General features: G+C 47.1%; 1 protein-coding gene across 1 annotated transcript; it reads left to right on the forward strand.

The window, feature by feature from the left end:
- Positions 1 to 1666: 1666 nt before the first annotated feature.
- On the forward strand, positions 1667 to 4036 carry RHOB (ras homolog family member B). The gene has a single exon (XM_003908322.5). It carries the CDS (start codon positions 2059 to 2061, stop codon positions 2647 to 2649), a length of 591 nt encoding a protein of 196 aa, XP_003908371.1. The 5' UTR covers positions 1667 to 2058; the 3' UTR covers positions 2650 to 4036.
- The last annotated feature ends 14370 nt before the right edge of the window (positions 4037 to 18406 follow it).

The raw sequence follows: 18406 nt of genomic DNA on the forward strand, positions 1-18406 counted from the left end.
GTGAACTCTTGAGCTCAAGCAGTCCTCCAGCCTGGGTCTCCCAGGCCCAAGGATCACAGGCGTGAGCCTGGTTAGATAATTGTTAAAGCAAAGTGTGGAACTCAGGTAAGAAACCCCCGGAAAGATCCACCTGCGTTTCTGAGCACTGGGGTTAATTCTCCACAGTCATGTACTGATTCTTGTAAATGCCAGGCATTGTGCTGGGTCTTCAAGATGTGGAGATAAGACAGAATCCTGGCCCTCCAACAACTCACAGAGAGCGAGGCAGAGACGGAGACAGGAGGCAACAACCTCCCGGTGATGTGGTGGGTCCTTCCTCAGATGAAAAAACAGTCTGCATACATTTCCCCTGCAATGGATGGACAGAGCCCACCCCTTGCAGTTAATGCTTTAGCGCTCATGAACCCCAGCATACGCAGCTCCTAGAGTGTGCCCTACTCCTTCCCACCTTCCTGCTTGTGTTCAGGCTGTTTCTCCTTCCCGGGAGCCCTCCCCGACTCCCCTTTCCTCCTTTCCCCCTACCCCCTTCTTCCTCTTTTATCCGTAGAAATCGGTTGACTAGGGTCTTTCAGGATCACAGGTACTGTCATCTCCTGCAGGATCTATAGGATAAATGAGTTCAGTTCTAGTGTGCATCAGGAGACTAGGGATCTCGCGCCCCACTAGAGGGGACACCCACTAACCCGCTGTGCCCCATTTGTTAGCCCCTTACCCCGCCCGTCTTCCCCAGTCTCGAACCTTTTCGCCCGCTCAGGGGTCTTGCGGTGGTTGGATTCTATTGAACCCAGAATATTGTACATGCTATTGTACAATACTGTATATTCTATTGTACAATTTATCTCAGACAGTTCTCTGTTTTAAGAACCGGGATCAGACTTCATTGTGAAGAGCGGGGCTGAGGGGGCTTCTCCCTGCCCAGTAACTTCCTCCAAGTGTTCCAGCTTCGACCTTTCCTTTCCATTGTCAGGCTCGGCCACTCCGCACCTCTTCCCTTAATCTTCACCTAGAGACCTAAGCTGGGGGTTGGGAAGGGTGGGGGCGGCGGGACTTGGAAGAGCCAGTTTGCAGCCAGCCGGTCGCCTCTCGGGTCCAAACCCGAGGCTGGCCCAGGGCGAGTACCCGGGTGGGGCCCTAGACCACAGGAGGGGCCGCCTCCAAAAGAAAGGAGAAAACACTTTTGTTTGGAAACAAAAGTGTGTGGTGTGTGTGTGTGTGTGTGTGTGTGTTTATTCAAAAACAAAACCACGTTAACAGAGCCCCCCCTCCCCCACAGGTCCAACCACCGCCGGGAGTTTGCCAGGAAGAGGGGCAATTCTGAATGGGAGTCGCCAACGCCCCACTGAGTGCCGCCTGTTTCGGAACCGCTCGCCTAGACCCTGTAGGCTCCAGGCAGCTCCGGGAATCCGCGCGCAGACGCTGCGGCGAAGAAGGGGACCCCGGTGCCGCTAGAGCCCCGCAGCGCCAGCAGCGGCGCAGACTCCCCGGTCGTTGCCTCTCCCAGCCCGGCGGCCTAGGCCGTCAATCAAGCTGGCCCTGCCCCGCCCTCGGGCTGCAGCGGGCGGCCAATCAGAGCCAAGATCCGCAGCGATGAGCTCAGCCGGCTCGTTTCCCATTGGACGGCTATATTAAGAAAGTGGCCGGACTCTTTAAATAGCGGGCGCTAGGGCCGCAGCCCTCATCTGCCACCGCAGTCTGTTTGGACTTGTTCGCTCTCTTGTATGCTCGGCGAGGCCGGGAGAGACCCGGGAGGGAGCTAGGCCGAGTTTGCCGCCCGAGCCCGCGTTACGCACAAAGCCGCCGACTCCCGCCCCGGGGCCAGCAGAGCGACCACCGCCCGGGAGCAGCGCGGCGAGGCGCACGGTGCGCCATATGCCCCCGCGCCCCCACCGCCCCCGCCGCGGCAGCCGGAGCTCAGTGAGAGAACGCGCCACCGCGGGGCCCGAGTGCAGCTAGCGACCCTCGCCCCCAGCGCCCAGCCCGAGGTGAGCAGTGAGCGGCGAGCGGGACGGCAGCGAGGCGTTCGCGGGCCCCCTCCTGCTGCCCGGGCCCGGCCCGCTCATGGCGGCCATCCGCAAGAAGCTGGTGGTGGTGGGCGACGGCGCGTGTGGCAAGACGTGCCTGCTGATCGTGTTCAGTAAGGACGAGTTTCCCGAGGTGTACGTGCCCACTGTCTTCGAGAACTATGTGGCCGATATCGAGGTGGACGGCAAGCAGGTGGAGCTGGCGCTGTGGGACACGGCGGGCCAGGAGGACTACGACCGTCTGCGGCCACTCTCTTATCCGGACACCGACGTCATCCTCATGTGCTTCTCGGTGGACAGTCCGGACTCGCTGGAGAACATCCCCGAGAAGTGGGTGCCCGAGGTGAAGCACTTCTGCCCCAACGTGCCCATCATCCTGGTGGCCAACAAAAAAGACCTGCGCAGCGACGAGCATGTCCGCACAGAGCTGGCCCGCATGAAGCAGGAACCAGTGCGCACGGATGACGGCCGCGCCATGGCCGTGCGCATTCAAGCCTACGACTACCTCGAGTGCTCGGCCAAGACCAAGGAAGGCGTGCGCGAGGTCTTCGAGACGGCCACGCGCGCCGCGCTGCAGAAGCGCTACGGCTCCCAGAACGGCTGCATCAACTGCTGCAAGGTGCTATGAGGGCCGCGCCCGTCGCGCCTGCCCCTGCCGGCGCGGCTCCCCCTCCTGGACCAGTCCCCCACGAGCCCGGAGAAGGGGAGACTCGTGTCCCACAAGGACCCCACCGGACTGCCTGGCATCTGTCTGCTGGCGCCTCTGACTTGCGCCAGGATTCGGCGTGGGCACCGGGCGCCCCCTTCCCAGTGTCTGTGCGTCCAGCTGTGTTGCACAGGCCTGGGCTCCCCGCTGAGTGCCAAGGGTCCCCTGAGCATGCTTTTCTGAAGAGCCAGGCCTCAGAGTGTGTGGCTGTGTGTCTGTTCGACTCCCTTCGCCCCATTTTCACCCCACCCCCGCCTCTGATCCCCGGGGGCGAGATTGGCGCGGGAGTGTGGCCGCGCCCCATCAGATGTTCGCCCTTCACCAGCGGGCGCCTGATATCCCTTGTCTGTAACATAGACCCCGGGTACTGGGGGAGGGGAGGGCTGGGGAGGATGGGGAATGTTATATAAATATAGATATAATTTTATTTTCGGAGCTAAGATGGTGTTATTTAATGGTGGTGACGGGTGAGCGCTCTGGCCCAGGCTGGGCCAGACTCCCGTCTAAGCATGAACAGGACTTGGCCATCTTTCCGACCCCTGGGGAAGACATTTGCAACTGACTTGGGGAGGACACAGCTTCCAGCACAGCCTCTCCTTCGGGCCAGCCCCCTGCGAACCTCCACCAGCCACCGGCGGGAGGAGGGAGGGTGCGCTGTGGGATTGTTTTTGCCATAAGCGAACTTTGTGCCTGTCCTACAAGTGAAAATTGTTCAGTCCAAGAAAATGATGTTATTTGATTTATTTAAAGGCTAAAATTTGTTTTTTAAAAATTATTTGCACAATTGTTTCATTGTTTGACACTTAATGCTCTCGTCATTTGCATAAGACAGTAGCATTCTGACCACACTTGTACGCTGTAACCTCATCTACTTCTGATGTTTTTAAAAAATGACTTTTAACAAGGAGAGGGAAAAGAAATCCACTAAATTTTGCTTTGTTTTCTTGAAGAAAGTGGCAACACGGTATTGTGATTTTATTTGTGCAGGTCATGCACACAGTTTTGATAAAGGGCAGTAACAAGTATTGGGGCCTATATATTTTTTTTTTCACAAGGCATTCTCTAAAGCTATGTGAAATTTTCTCTGCATCTCTGTACAGAGAATACACCTGCCCCTGTATATCCTTTCTTCCCCTCCCCTCTTTCCCAGTGGTACTTCTACTAAATTGTTGTCTTGTTTTTTATTTTTTAAATAAACTGACAAATGACAAAATGGTGAGCTTATGATGTTTACATAAAAGTTCTATAAGCTGTGTATACAGTTTTTTATGTAAAATATTAAAAGACTATGATGATGACATTTATAAAATGGCTCTTGTGGTTTAATAGTGTGTAAAAATACCCTTGCGAATTTGGGACAAGGGAGACATTCTCCTAGGCGAGATCCTTTCTTGCCAACCCCGTTTTCCTTATAGCAAATGGAGTAAATGAGGATGAAGTCCCTTTGGGAGCATGTGGGGGTTGGGGGTTGGGTGACCAAGGGAGACCAGGTTGTTCTGTCACATTCCTAGAGGACGATGAGTGGATAACCCGACACCCAGTGCAAAAACCTTGACTTATTATGTACTTGGTTCAATTAGGTGAGAAGGAGGATCTTGATTTCATTCATCTGTGTGTCTTAAAAACACTTGTGTCTAAGTCTGTTATGGGGCTTTGCTTATTCTTTGAGTCTTGGAAGGTTATCATTTGTGCATTTTAAATTTAGGTAACTTTTTTATTAATTGTTGGTGTGGGATCAGGCTATCAGGAAGCCTGTTTACTGGGTTTCGTTCAGGCCATCAAGGGGTTTACCAAATACCCCAGGAGACTGTAGGTCGTTACCTTTGGGGCTGGAGCTTCCAGAAGTGGGGGAGTTCAGATGAAGTGATTTTTAAACATTATCAAACTTTGATCCCAATATGTCTTTATAAGTAACCTAGAATGCTTTATTCTAAGTTCAGAGAAGGGCCATATTGTGGAAAGAACATTGGCTGTTTTGGTGGTTCTTAAAGTTGGAGCTGCCACTTTTTGAGATTCAGTCATGATGAGCTCTAATTGTAGACACTTAGCTTTGCTGCAATGGTTCTTAGAACCAGACGGGCTGATTTATAGTGGGAGACCACATTAAAATCCTGCTGCAGGCATGATGGCTCAAACCTGCCAGCTCTCAGCAGCTTCCAGTGAAGGTAGCGGAGAGTGCCAGCTGCCTGAGAAGTGTGGTTTTCATTTTTTTTTGAATCAGCATTTTCTGGGTTTCTAGCACTTAGTTGCCACCATCTCCTTCCCCCTCCTCCCCATTCCCAGGACAAAGGTGGAGAAGGTCTCCTTTGAAGTTGTTTGCTTCAAAGCTTGAGGCTTCTGTTTCCTGGTCTTACCCAGACTCCAAGAGCTTTTGTTGAGTGAAGAAAACCTGGTTGGTGGTGACCTTTCACCCACTTTAATGCTGGCGGTAACTGGACCTCCTGTTCAGCTGGGTGGGTGCGTTGACCAACAGAAGGGAATTGTCTGGGCTCCTCTAGGAGCAGAGGGGAGAGGGGTCTATCCAGGCTGCCTGCTTTGAGCAACTGCCTGACTCCTTCCTCAGTCCCTCAGCCCCACTCACCTCCAGCCTGCAGTCTCCTTTTTCATTTTAAAGACAAAACTTCCCATCCACAAACAGCATGTTTATTTGCAGGTTTTACAGCTAGCAAATCCTTTGGTACCAGGGAGCGCAGGACACAGTGGGGGAAGAGCTCAGGCTTGGGCTGAATGCCCAGGACTTGCTTTGCAACCAGCCAAGAGCCTGGAGGCCCAACTCCCTGAAAGGGCCTTTTCTGAGTTGCTCTGATCTGCCTGGTACCCATAACTGTCTGTGTTTTATATTATGGACAGACAAACACTCAGATGACGCATGGCTGCCCGAGTTACGCTTGTTTGAAAATGCGTGGCATTTCATAATCCTGCCGGAACACACTCTTCTTGCTGCATTAGGATCCAACTGGAAAACATAAAGACGAATTGCTGTAGGCTGGAAAATCAATTAGGAAAAAGAGGTAAAACATCTGGTGTTACTCTTAGAATATGAAAATTCATTTTGCACATTTAAAATAAGTGTGCTGAGTTGATTTAATTGCCTATTGAACAGTTTCGTGGAAAATACTGGGAAGTTGCATTGATCCTGGGCATTTTAGAGCAAGGGGCATTGTCTTGAGTTCTCCTTTAATCTTAATCTTAAATCAATCTGGATTGTATTTCTAAGGTCTTTTTCACATGAGTTTCAGTAGACTTAGAATTTCAGTTTTCAAAGTCAAGTGAGTATTAGAATTACACGGAGGGCTGGTTAAAACACAGATGGCTAGGCCTAACCCCAGAGTTTCTGATCCAGTAGGTCTGGGCTAGGGCTTAAGAATTTGAATTTCTAGCAAGGTCCTAAGTGATGATGAGCTGCTGGTCGGGACCATACTTTGAGAACTACTGGCTTCCAATAAGGGAGAGTCATTGTCAATGTACAGAGGAGGGAGGTGGTTTCCTATGAAAATAGATTAAATTCCACAGACTTATGGTGCTATGCCCTGCAGTCTTGACTTCCTTGCGCAACGGAGTACAGAGCTTCCAGAGAGCTTTCCTTCTGAGCCACACATAACTCCTATCTTCTCTTCCCTACATTCTTGTGCAAAAATGGGTTTAACGCCCTTCTAGAGATTCATTTCTGCCATTTCTTTCTTTCTTTTTTAAGAGACAGGGTCTTGCTCTGTCACCCAGGCTGGAGTGCAGTGGTGCCATCATAGCTCACTGAAGCCTCAGCCTTCTGGGCTCAGACAATCCTCCCACCTCAGCCTCCCAAGTAGCTGGGACTACAGGTGTGCCCAGCTAATTTTTAAATTTTTTTTTTCTGTAGAGACAAAGTCTTGCTATGTTGCCCAGGAAGGTCTCGAACTCCAGGGCTCAAGCAGTCCTGTCACCTCCGAAAGTGTCCGGATTACAGGTATGAGCCCCACCAGGCCCCAGTCTATTTCTTCCATTCCTGAATTCAGAATGCAACAGCACTCTAATTTAATCAGCGTTGGCACCTACTTTGTGAACTCTGATGAGGTGGGAATACAAAAGCAATAAGATACAGTCCTCGCCCTCCAGGAGCTCATTCACAGCCTGGTGGCCCCCTGACAGTTGCAAGAAGGCATCCACCAAGACCACGATTATGGCATGCTGTAGGGGAGGCATGCTGTAGGGGAGGCAAGGGCACGACAGGAGCCTAGGGCACAGCTACCTATGTTTGCCCGGGAAGACGAGGAAGGTGTCATGGAGGAGGAATCACTTGAGCTGAATCTTAAAGCAGGAGTGGGTGATGTGTAGATGGAAAAAATCTTGGGGGTAGGGTGGGGAGGGAGATAATTGGGCCATTAGCACATCGAGGATACATACAGCTTCTTTATGTTACTGTAGGGCCTTGCCTCTGGGAATAAAGCTGTCTTGGGTGAGAACTACTTTCTACTTTTAGTCCCGCTAGCATATATTTCTTCAGTCAAGAAAAGTGGTATTACCTAGCCAAGTAAAACACAGCCTCTTCTCTTCCCTCCCTGTTCACAACACAAGGAGCATCTATCTGGCAGGCCAGGAGAGGGGGTTGGTGATGAAGATTTCGTTGTTTCCTCTGTGCCTTCCAGGGATGTGATGCAGACACAGGGCTAGTTTTGTGATCCCTGTGCTCTGGAGAAACCTCCACCCTGGCCTCAAGGAGGCTGTGAAATCAAAAGGGACCTTGGGCACCAGCTTGCTGGGTCCTTTCTTGGTCCATCTTCTGGCTGGATGGAGCACCTGGGCCCTCAGAGTGCCCCCCCGACTCTCAGTAGCTCCTTTTCTGGCCAAAGAGGCAAAAGTCTGGAGGACCCCAATTCAGTTTCTTTCTGTTTATTCTTTTATTGTTGACTGTAAGATTGTTAGCCTAGCACAATACTAAGAGCTTGAGATACAGCAGCTAAACAGACAGGCACCGTTCTTACCCTCTTGGAGTTTTTAGCCTAGTGGTGTGCTTAAACAAGTCATAATCATGATGATGATGAGAGCTAATATTTATTGACTATGCAGCAGGCACTGTACTAAACTCTTCATCTGCATTATTTTATTTAATCCTTGTATTAGTTATCCATCACTCAATAATACATTATCCCCAAACTCAGTGGTTTAGAGTAAAATGCATTTTACCTCACAGTTCCTGTGAGTCAGAAATGCAGCCCAGCTTAGCTGTGTCCTCTGGCTCAGGGTCTCTCCTGATGCTGTAAGCAAGGTGTTGGCTGGGACTGGGTTTATCTCAAGGCTTAAATGGGGAAGAATCTGCTCCAAACCCACTCATGCGGCTGCTGGCAGGATTCAGTTCCTCACTGGCTGAGGCCACCCACGGTTTCTTGCCATGTAGGCCTCTCCACAGGGCAGCTCACAAATGGCAGCTTGCTTCATCAACACGAGCAAGCGAGAAGGGCCAGAGAGCGCGAGCAAGATAGAAGTCAGACTTCCATAAGCTAATCTTGGAAGTGCCAACCCATTATTTTGCTGTATTATAGTTATTAGAACCAAGTAACTGGGTCCACCTCACACTCAGTGGTCCTTACTTACTCGGTCCATCTTCTGGCTGGAAGGAGCACCTGGGCCCTCAGAGTGCCCCCCGACTCTCAGCAGCTCCTTTTCTGGCCCAAGAGGTAAGAGTCTGGAGGACCCCAGTTCAGTTTCTTCCTGTTTATTCTTTTATCGTTGACTATAAGATTGTGAGCCTAGCACAATGCTAAGAGCTTCAGATATAGCAGCTAAACAGACAGCAACCGTCCTTACCCTTTTGGAGTTTTTAGCCTAGTAGTGTGCCTAAACAAGTCGTGATCATGATGATGATGAAAGGGTATTACATAGGGCATGACTACCAGAAGGTGGGCTCATTGGAAGCCATTTTAGAAGCAGCTGACCACAGTCTCTCTGGGGCAGGCACCATTATCCTCACTTTACTGATGAGGAAACTCAGCCACAGAGGGGTCAATTAACTTGCGCATGGTCACAAAACGTATATAGGTTTGAACACAGGTAGTCTGGCTCCAGGAAACAATTCTACATGTATGGTGGGATTCCAGTTTGAGAAAGATCACACTGACTGTAGTGTGGAGGATGGATTGGAGCAGGGAACTGGAGGCTGGAAGATCACTGAGGGAGACTTTGCCCTGGTTCCTGTAGCGATGAGAAGGCCTGAACCCAGGTGCAGATATGGGGAGGAGATGACAGGTTGGAAAGACATTTAGGAGAAAGAAGGTGTGGGAACTTGAGTGGGAGGCACCAGGGTGACCCCCAGGACTCTGACTTGGATGACTTTGAGGATGCTGATGCCATTATTTAAGACAAGAATAAGCAAAAGATGAGTAGATGTGTGGGGAGGGCACCACAAGGACATGTTGAGTTTGGTTTTATAGATACTGAGTGCAAGGTATCTCTGCAAATAGCCACTGTCCTTCTCAACCTCCTTCCCTCCCGCCCGCCCCCACATCACAATATGTATACTTCCTCTACAGAGTTAGACTACTGTGTAGTGTCCAGCAGGCAGAAAGGCCACAATCTATATGGATGAAAGAAGTCCCCCTGCAGGGAGAGGACTTTGTCAGAACAACCTTCTTGGGAAGAAGAAAATCCTGGGATGGGAACTGTGGTCTTAGAAAGCGGACCTTACACAGTGGCTCACACCTGTAATCCCAGCACTTCAGCAGGCTGAAGTGGGAGGATTGCTTAAGGCCAGGAGTCCCAGACTAGCCTGGGCAATATTGTGAGTTCTCATCTCTACCAAAATAAAAAATAAAAAAAGTATCTGGGCATGGCAGCATGTGCCTGCAGTCCCAGCTACGAGGGAGGCTGAGGCAGGAAGATCGCTTCAGCCTAGGAGTTGGGAGTCTGTAGTGAGATATGAGAGCACCACTGTACTCCAGCCTGGGCAATAGAGTGAAACCCCGACTCAAAAAAAGAAAAAAAACAAAACACAACAAAAGACCAGAAACAGCAGAGAAAGGGGGCCTCCTTCCCCTCTCTGTTTTATTGAGAGAGAATCTTACTCTGTCGCTCAGGCTGGAGTACAGTGGTACGATTTTGGCTCACTGCAGCCTCAGCCTCCTGAGCTTAAACTATCCTCCCACCTTAGCTTCCTGAGTAGCTGGAACTACAGGTACCTGCCACCACACCCAGCTAAATTTTTTAAAAATGTTATATAGAGATGAGGTCTCAGTATGTTGGCCAGGCTGGTCTTAAACTGCTGGGCTTAAGTGATCCTCCCACTTTGGTCTCCCGAAGTGCTGGGATTACAGGCATGAGCCACTGCTCCCAGCCTCCCTCTCTGAGAACATGCTCTAGGTGTGTTGAAAGTATTTCTGGGTGGGGATAAGACGGGGAGGGGAGGCGACTTCTTTTCTACATAGGTGACCAGGGTAGGCAGAGAGAGCCTATGAGAGCCATCCAGGCCAGTGTATTCTAGGAGAAAACATATCCAATATCCAGCTGTAAGTTCCACCTGGTGGATAATTAATTTTCTTCCCTAGGAACTTTCAAGAAAGTTCTGCTAAAAGCTGTAGCCTGGCTTTAGTGCTGCTGTGGAGATATAAGGGAAGACTATTATCCCTGCCTAGGCAGGTGGGAAGGGGAAATGGTTTCCTAAGGGTTTCCAGCATGGAGATTTCAGCTGGGATCAGAGCAGGTATTCCCAGGATAAAGGCACTCTGGGATGAGTCTTGGCTGGGTTGTTCAACCATCCTCTTTGTAAGGAGATTCTTTTCCTCATTGCCAGCCAGAAGCCAGGATGCCTATGTGACACTCTCTGGCCCAGTTGGATGGATTTCTGGGTCAGCTGAGGAAAGAGGGAGTTTTCAGGGTACAGATGGTGACTGAAGGCTTGGAGAAGGGATGGGATGACCTGGGAAGTCAGTGGAGTTGGAAGGGACTGTGAGCTAGCTTAGAAGCTCCACAACAAGCGTGGGGCCATGTCTGCTCGTTCACTGCTGTGTTCCTAATGCCCTACACAGTGCTTAACATCTCCTAGGACCTCAAATAGTAGTTGAATGAACGAGTTAATTAAATAAATTACAGAAATTTAGGAAGCATCAACTTCTCAGAGACCTGAGGAAGTGACAAAAGTTTGGAACAGATTCCATATGCAATGAGAGGAAGATGAGCTAGAGAATGGCTGTGCTACGAAACAGGGACGTTAAGAAAGTTCTCCTTGGCTAGGTATGGTGGCTCATACCTGTAATCCCAGCACTTTGGGAGGCTGAGACAGGCAGATTACGAGGTCAAGAGTTGGAAACCAGCCTGGCCAACATGGTGAAACCCCGTCTCTATTAAAAATACAAAAATTAGCTGGGCATGGTGGCTCATGCCTGTAATCCCAGCTATTCATGAGGCTGAGGCATGGGAATCATTTGAACCTGGGAGACAGGAGGCAGAGGTTGCAGTGAGCCAAGATTCTGCCACTGCACTCCAGCCTGGGCAACAGAGCAAAACCAGAAAAAAAAAAATAAGAAAAGAAAGAAAGAGAGAGAGAGGGAGGGAGGGAGGAAGGGAGGGAAGCAAGGAAGGAAGGAGAAAAGAGAAGAAAAGAAAAAAGAAAAGAAAAGAGAAAGAAAGTTTATTCTTCTTGAAGGCCAGGCTTTGGGCACCGGCAGCACCCATGGAGAAAAGGGCTTCTCTGTACCCCATCTCCACAATGTGCTCTGCCCAACAAGGTCCTGGGGGAAGTACTCCCGGTAATCCTGAGAGAATCAGATAACAGGAGTGCATTTCCAGGGCTGTGGGCCACCCTCCACAGGACCACCTGGGTGGCTGGTGTGCTCAGTGCTGGTCACCATGGGCTGACCTTCAAGTGTCGGAGGAAGCTGGGAAGTTTTGGATCCTGGATTGAAAAACTGGCCGGTGTTTTTAACTTTAGGAGTCATGATCTGGATGTGTAATTCCAAGGGCTACAAAAACAGACCATGGGCTTTTATGACTCTGGGTGATCTCTACCCTCTGGCTGTTATTTTTCTTCTCCTTTCAATCCTGAAAAGGAAAGAAACAAATGTTTCAAGCAGCAAGTTACTCATCACTTTGTTAAGGATTGATTCCATTTAATTCCAGAGCTTGTTTGACCCTTGGATAAACAATTGAAACCTTCTGGAGGTACCTAAAAGGAATGCAAGACTGCATTTGCCATTTAATGGTAGAAAAATTTTAAATAGGATTCTGACAGTATAAAAAATAGTATTTATATGAGTGCTTAAAAAATCACTTGTAAAACATACACTCTTCAATAATGGCCAAATATGGGAAACTCTGATGTCTGGTCACATAACCAGGCTGATTTTGCAAATGGAAAGATCCATCTATCCCCCTTTACTTTGGTTGAGCAATCTTCTGGCTACAAATTTCCTCCAGAGATGTCTAGAATCGTAGGCCAAATGGAGAGCCATACTAAATGCACAAGATAACACCAACATAAGTTAGCCAGCCTGGGTTCTCTGAGGTGGGTTTAGCTGTGCCAAGGGAGAATTGTTCAAAATTTTAACTTCATGGGTAATGGTAGAAGTTGCAGATTATATAGTTGGTAACCTGCCAAATCTGAAAGAACAAATAAAGATGAAATGCAATGAATGTATAAACAACTCAAAGGGAAAAAGTGCTAACCAGGCTTAGAAAGCCAAGTGTTTCCTAGCAGGCTGATATGACCTAATCTCTTTCCATGACATACTGACCAACTGGTGAGTAATTTCACCAGTAAACTAAGAATTCAGAATGGCAAGCACGACCATGAAGGGGTACCTGGAAGCAGCAGCAGCTGAGCCCCAGATTCACCCTGGGCCTGTGCAACCCTCTCATCCCCAGCTAGGTGATAGAAGAGATCAAAGTTCATGAAATTTGCCGGGGACCTCAAATAAGAGGGTTAGGAGTGGAGCAAGAGGGGGAGGTCTTCCTCTCTGTCATAACACATATCCCATTGTAATTTTAGTTTATTTCTTTTTTTTTACAGACTTGCTCTGTTGCCCAGGCTGAAGTGTAGTGACGTGCTTATAGCTCACTACAGCCTTGAACTCCTGGGCTCAAGGGATCTTCCTGCCTCAGCCTTCTCAGTAGCTAGGACTATAGGTGTGTGCCACCACGTCTGGCTAATTTTTACATTTTCTATGGAGATGGTGGTCTCGATATATTGCCCAGGCTAGAACCCATCGTATCGTTTCATCTCCTGCTGCTGCAGGACAGGCAGTATAGTTTAGTTGGAAAATCAAGACAGAAACCTAGTCTCTGTCTGTCACTATCTGTGCATTCTTGGGTCAATTGCTCCTGCCCTCTACTGCCTCAGGTTCTTTATTTGCAAAATAATTTTGAAGATTAAACAAGATCAAACCAAATACTCGGCAGAGTGCTCAGCTTATTCTAAGTCCTCAATAAATCTCGATTCCTTCCCTTGAGTGGATTCATCAGAGTACCTTAAGCACAAAGCAGGAGTGGAATAAATTTTGTTGACTACATGAGTATGGAACAATAACAACTCTTGTTTATTGAGGATTTTTACAGTTGTAACCTCCCCAGGGCATCATATCATACACGTTTTTGCAGCCTCAGCATCTAGATCAGGGCCTGTCACATGGTAGATTTTTAGTAACTACTAAGTTATCCAATTTCACTTTAAAGGGCCCTTGATAATAGGCTGGGTGTGGCAGTTCACACCTGTAATCCTAGCACTTTGGGAGGCCAAGGCAGGTGAATCACTTGAGCCCAGGAGTTCAAGACCAGCCTGGGCAACATGGTGAAACCCAGTGTCTACAAAAAATAGAAAAAAAAAAAGTAGGGGGACTGGCAAGATGGCCCAATGAGATCAACGCACAAGGAGGGTGATTTCTGCATTTCCAACTGAGGTACCTGGCTCATCTCATTGGGACTGGTTCGACAATGTGTGCAGCCCATGGAGGGTGAGCAGAAGCAAGGTGAGGTGTCGCCTTACCCTGGAAACACAAGGGGTCAGGCAACTCCCTTCCCTAGACATGGGAAGTCATGAGGCACTATGCCCTGAGGAATAGTGCATAGGCCCAGATACTATGCTTTTCCTACAGTCTTTACAACCCATAGACCAGGAGATTCTCTTGGATGCCTACACCACCAGGGTCGTGGGTTTCAAGCACAAAACTGGGCGGCCATTTGGGCAGACACTGAGCTAGCTGCAGGAGTTTTTTTTTTCATACCGCAGTGACACCTGGAATGCCAGTGAAATAGAACCATTCACTGCCTGGAAAGGGGGCTGACACCAGGGAGCCAAGTGGTCTAGCTCAGTGGATATCACACCCACAGATCCCAGAAAGCTAATATCCACTGGCTTGAAATTCTCACTGCCAGCACAGCAGTCTGAAGTTGACCCAGGATGCTCGAGCTTGGTCGGGGGAGCATCTGCCTTTACTGAGGCTTGAGTAGTTGGTTTTCCCCTCACAGTGTACACAAAGCCACCAGGAAGTTCAAACTGGGTGAAACCCACAACAGCTTGGCAAAGACTGTAGCTGGACTGCCTCTCTAGATTCCTCCTCTCTGGGCAGGGCATCTCTGAAAGAAAGGCAGCAGCCCCAGTCAGGGGCTTATTGATAAAACTCCCATCTCCTTGGGACAGTGTACCCGGGGGAAGGGGCAGCTGTGGGTGCAGCTTCAGCAGACTTAAACAGTCTTGCCTGCCAGCACTGAAGAGGGGAGTGGATCTCCCAGCACAGCACTCGAGCTCTGCTAAGAGACAGACTGCCTTCTCAGGTGAGTCCCTGATCCCTGTGCCTCCTGACTGGGAGACACCTCCCAGCAAGGGTTGACAGACACCTCATACAGGAGAGCTCCGGCTGGTATCTGGTGGGTACCCCTCTGGGACGAAACTTCCAGAGGAAGGAAGAGGCAGTAATCTTTGCTCTTCTGCAGCCTGTGCTGGTGATACCCAGGCAAACATGGTCTGGAGTAGACCTCCAGCAAACTCCAGCAGACCTACAGCAGAGGGGCCTGACTGTTAGAAGGAAAACTAACAAACAGAAAGGAATAGCATCAACATCAACAAAAAGGACGTCTACACAGAAATCCCATCGAAGGTCACTGACATCAAAGACCAAAGGCAGATAAATCCAGGAAGATGAGGAAAAAGCAGTGGAAAAAGGCTAAAAATTCCAAAACCTAGAATACTTCTTCTCTTCCAAAGGATCACAATTCCTCACCAGCAAGGGAACAAAACTGGATGGAGAATGAGTTTGACGAATTGACAGAAGTAGGCTTCAGAAGGTGAGTACTAACAAACTCCTCCGAGCTAAAGGATCATGTACTAACCCAATGCATGGAAGCTAAGAACTTTGAAAAAAAGTTAGAGGAATTGCTAACTAGAATAACCAGTTTAGAGAAGAACATAAATGACCTGATGGAGCTGAAAAACACAGCACGAAAACTTTGTGAGGCACACAAAAATATCAATAGCTGAATCGATCAAGCGGAAGAAAGGATATCAGAGATTGAAGATCAACTTAATGAAATAAAGCATGAAGACAAGATTACAGAAAAAAGAATGAAAAGGAACGAACAAAGCTTCCAAGAAATATAGGGCTATGTGAAAAGACCAAACCTACGTTTGATTGTTGTATCTGAAAGTGACAGGGAGAATGGAACCAAATTGGAAAACACTCTTCAGGCTGTTATCCAGGAAAACTTCCCCAACCTAGCAACGCAGGCCAACATTCAAATTCAGGAAATACCGAGAACACCACAAAGATACTCCTCAAGAAAAGCAACCCCAAGACACGTAATTGTCAGATTCACCAAGGTTGAAATGAAGAAAAAAATGTTAACGGCAGCCAGAAAGAAAGGCTGGATTACCCACAAAGGGAAACCCATCAGACTAACAGCAGATCACTCTGTATAAACCCTACACGCCAGAAGAGAGTGGGAGTCAATATTCAACACTCTTAAAGAAAATAATTTTCAACCCAGAATTACATATCCAGCAAAACTATGCTTCATAAACATAGGAGAAATAAAATCCTTTACAGACAAGAAAATGCTAAGACATTTTGTCACCACCAGGCCTGCTCCTGAAGGAAGCACTAAATAGGGAAAGGAAAAACCAGTAGCAGCTACTGCAAAGACACACCAAATTGTAAAGACCATTGACACTATGAAGAAACTGCATCAACTAATGGGCAAAATAACCAGCTAGCATCATAATGACAAGATCAAATTCACACATAACAATATTAACCTTAAATGTAACTGGCCTAAATGCCCCAATTAAAAGACACAGACTGGCAAATTGGATAAAGAGTCAAGACTCATTGGTGTGCTGTATTCAGGAGACCCATCTCACATGCAAAGACACACATAGGCTCAAAATAAAGGGATGGAGGAACATTTACCAAGAAAAAAAAAGCAAAAAAAAAAGCAGGGGTTGCAATCCTAGTCTCTGATAAAACAGACTTTAAACTAACAAAGATTAAAAAAAAAAAAAAGTAAAAGAAAGGCATTACATAATGGTAAAGGGATCAATGCAACAAAAAGAGTTAATTATCCTAAATATATATGCACCCAATACAGAAGCACCCAGATTCATAAAGCAAGTTCTTAGAGACCTATGAAGAAACTCAGCCTCCCACACAATAATAGTGGGAGACTTTAACACCCCACTCTCAATATTAGACAGATTGATAAGACAGAAAATTAACAAGGATATTCAGGACTTGAACTCAACTCTGGACCAAGTGGACCTAATAGACATCTACAGAACTCTCTGCTCCAAGTCAACAGAATATACATTCTTCTTAGCACCACATCGCACGTATTCTAAAATTGACCACATAATTGGATATAAAACACTCCTTAGCAAATGCAAAATAACAGAAATCATAACAGTCTCTCAGACCATGGTTCTATCAAATTAGAACTCAGGATTGAGAAACTCACTCAAAACCACAGAACTACATGGAAACTGAACAACCTGCTCCTGAATGACTACTGGGTAAATAACGAAATGAAGGCAGAAATAAATAAGTTATTGGAAACCAATGAGAACAAAGACACAATGTACCAGAATCTCTGGGACACAGCTAAAGCAGCGTTTACAGGGGAATTTATAGCACTAAATGCCCATGGGAGAAAGCAGGAAAGATCTAAAATTAACACCCTAACATCACAATGAAAAGAACTAGAGAAGCAAGAGCAAACAAATTCAAAAGCTAGCAGAAGACAAGAAATAACTAAGATCAGAGCAGACCTGAAGGAGATAAGAAACACAAAAAACCCTTCAAAAAATCAATGAATCCAGGAGCTGGTTTTTTGAAAAGATTAGAAAATAGATAGACCACTAGCCAGACTAATAAAGAAGAAAAGAGAGAAGAATCAAGTAAACACACACACACACAAATGATAAAGGGGATATCACCACTGTTCCCACAGAAATGCAAACTACCATCAGAGAATACTATAAATACCTATATGCAAATAAACTAGAAAATCTAGAAGAAATGGATAAATTCCTGGACACATACACCCTCCCAAGACTAAACCAGAAGAAGTTGAATCCCCGAATAGACCAGTAACAAGTTCTGAAATTGAGGCAGTAATTAATAGCCTACCAACCAAAAAAAGCCCAGGACCAGACAGATTCACATCCAAATTCTACCAAAGGTACAAAGAGGAGCTGGTACCATTCCTTCTGAAACTATTCCAAACAATAGAAAAAGAGGGAATCCTCCCTAACTCATTTTAGGAGCCCAGCATCATCCTGATGTCAAGACCTGGCAGAGACAGAACCCAAAAAGAAAATTTCAGGCCAATATCCCTGATAAGCATCGATGTGAAAATCCTCAATAAAATACTGGCAAACTGAATCTGGCAGTGCATCAAAAAGCTTATCCACCACTATCAAGTTGGCTTTATCCCTGGGATGCAAGGCTGGTTCAACATACGCAAATCAATAAACATAATCCATCACATAAACAGAACCAATGACAAAAACCACATGATTATCTCAATAGATGCAGAAAAGGCCTCCAATAAAATTCAACACCCCTTCATGCTATAAACACTCAATAAACTAGGTATTGATGGAACATATCTCAAAACAATAAGAGCTATTTATTACAAACCCACAGCCAATATCATACTGAATGGGAAAAAGCTGGAAGCATTCCCTTTGAAAACCAGCACAAGACAAGAATGCCCTCTCTCACCACTCCTATTCAATATAGTATTAGAAGTTCTGGCCAGGGCAATTAGTCAAGAGAAAAATAAAGGATATTCAAATAGGAAGAGAGGAAGTCAAATTGTCTCTTTTTGCAGATGATATGATTGTATATTTGGAAAACCCCATCGTCTCAGCCCAAAATCTCCTTAAGCTGATAAGCAACTTCAGCAAAGTCTCAGAATGTTAAATTAATGTGAAAATCACAAGCATTCCTATATACCAATAATAGATAAACAGAGAGCCAAATCATGAGTGAACTCCTATTCACAATTGCTACAAAGAGAATAAAATACCTAGGAATACAACTTAAAAGGGATGTGAGGGACCTCTTCAAGAAGAACTACAAACCACTGCTCAAGGAAGTAAGAGAGGACACAAACAAATGGAAAAACATTCCGTGCTCATGGATAGGAAGAATCAATATTGTGAAAATGGCCATACTGCTCAAAGTAATTTATAGATTCAATGCTATCCTCATGAAGCTACCAT

The sequence above is a fragment of the Papio anubis genome, chromosome 14 (genome assembly GCF_008728515.1).
Source record: "Papio anubis isolate 15944 chromosome 14, Panubis1.0, whole genome shotgun sequence".
Lineage (NCBI taxonomy): Eukaryota > Metazoa > Chordata > Mammalia > Primates > Cercopithecidae > Papio > Papio anubis.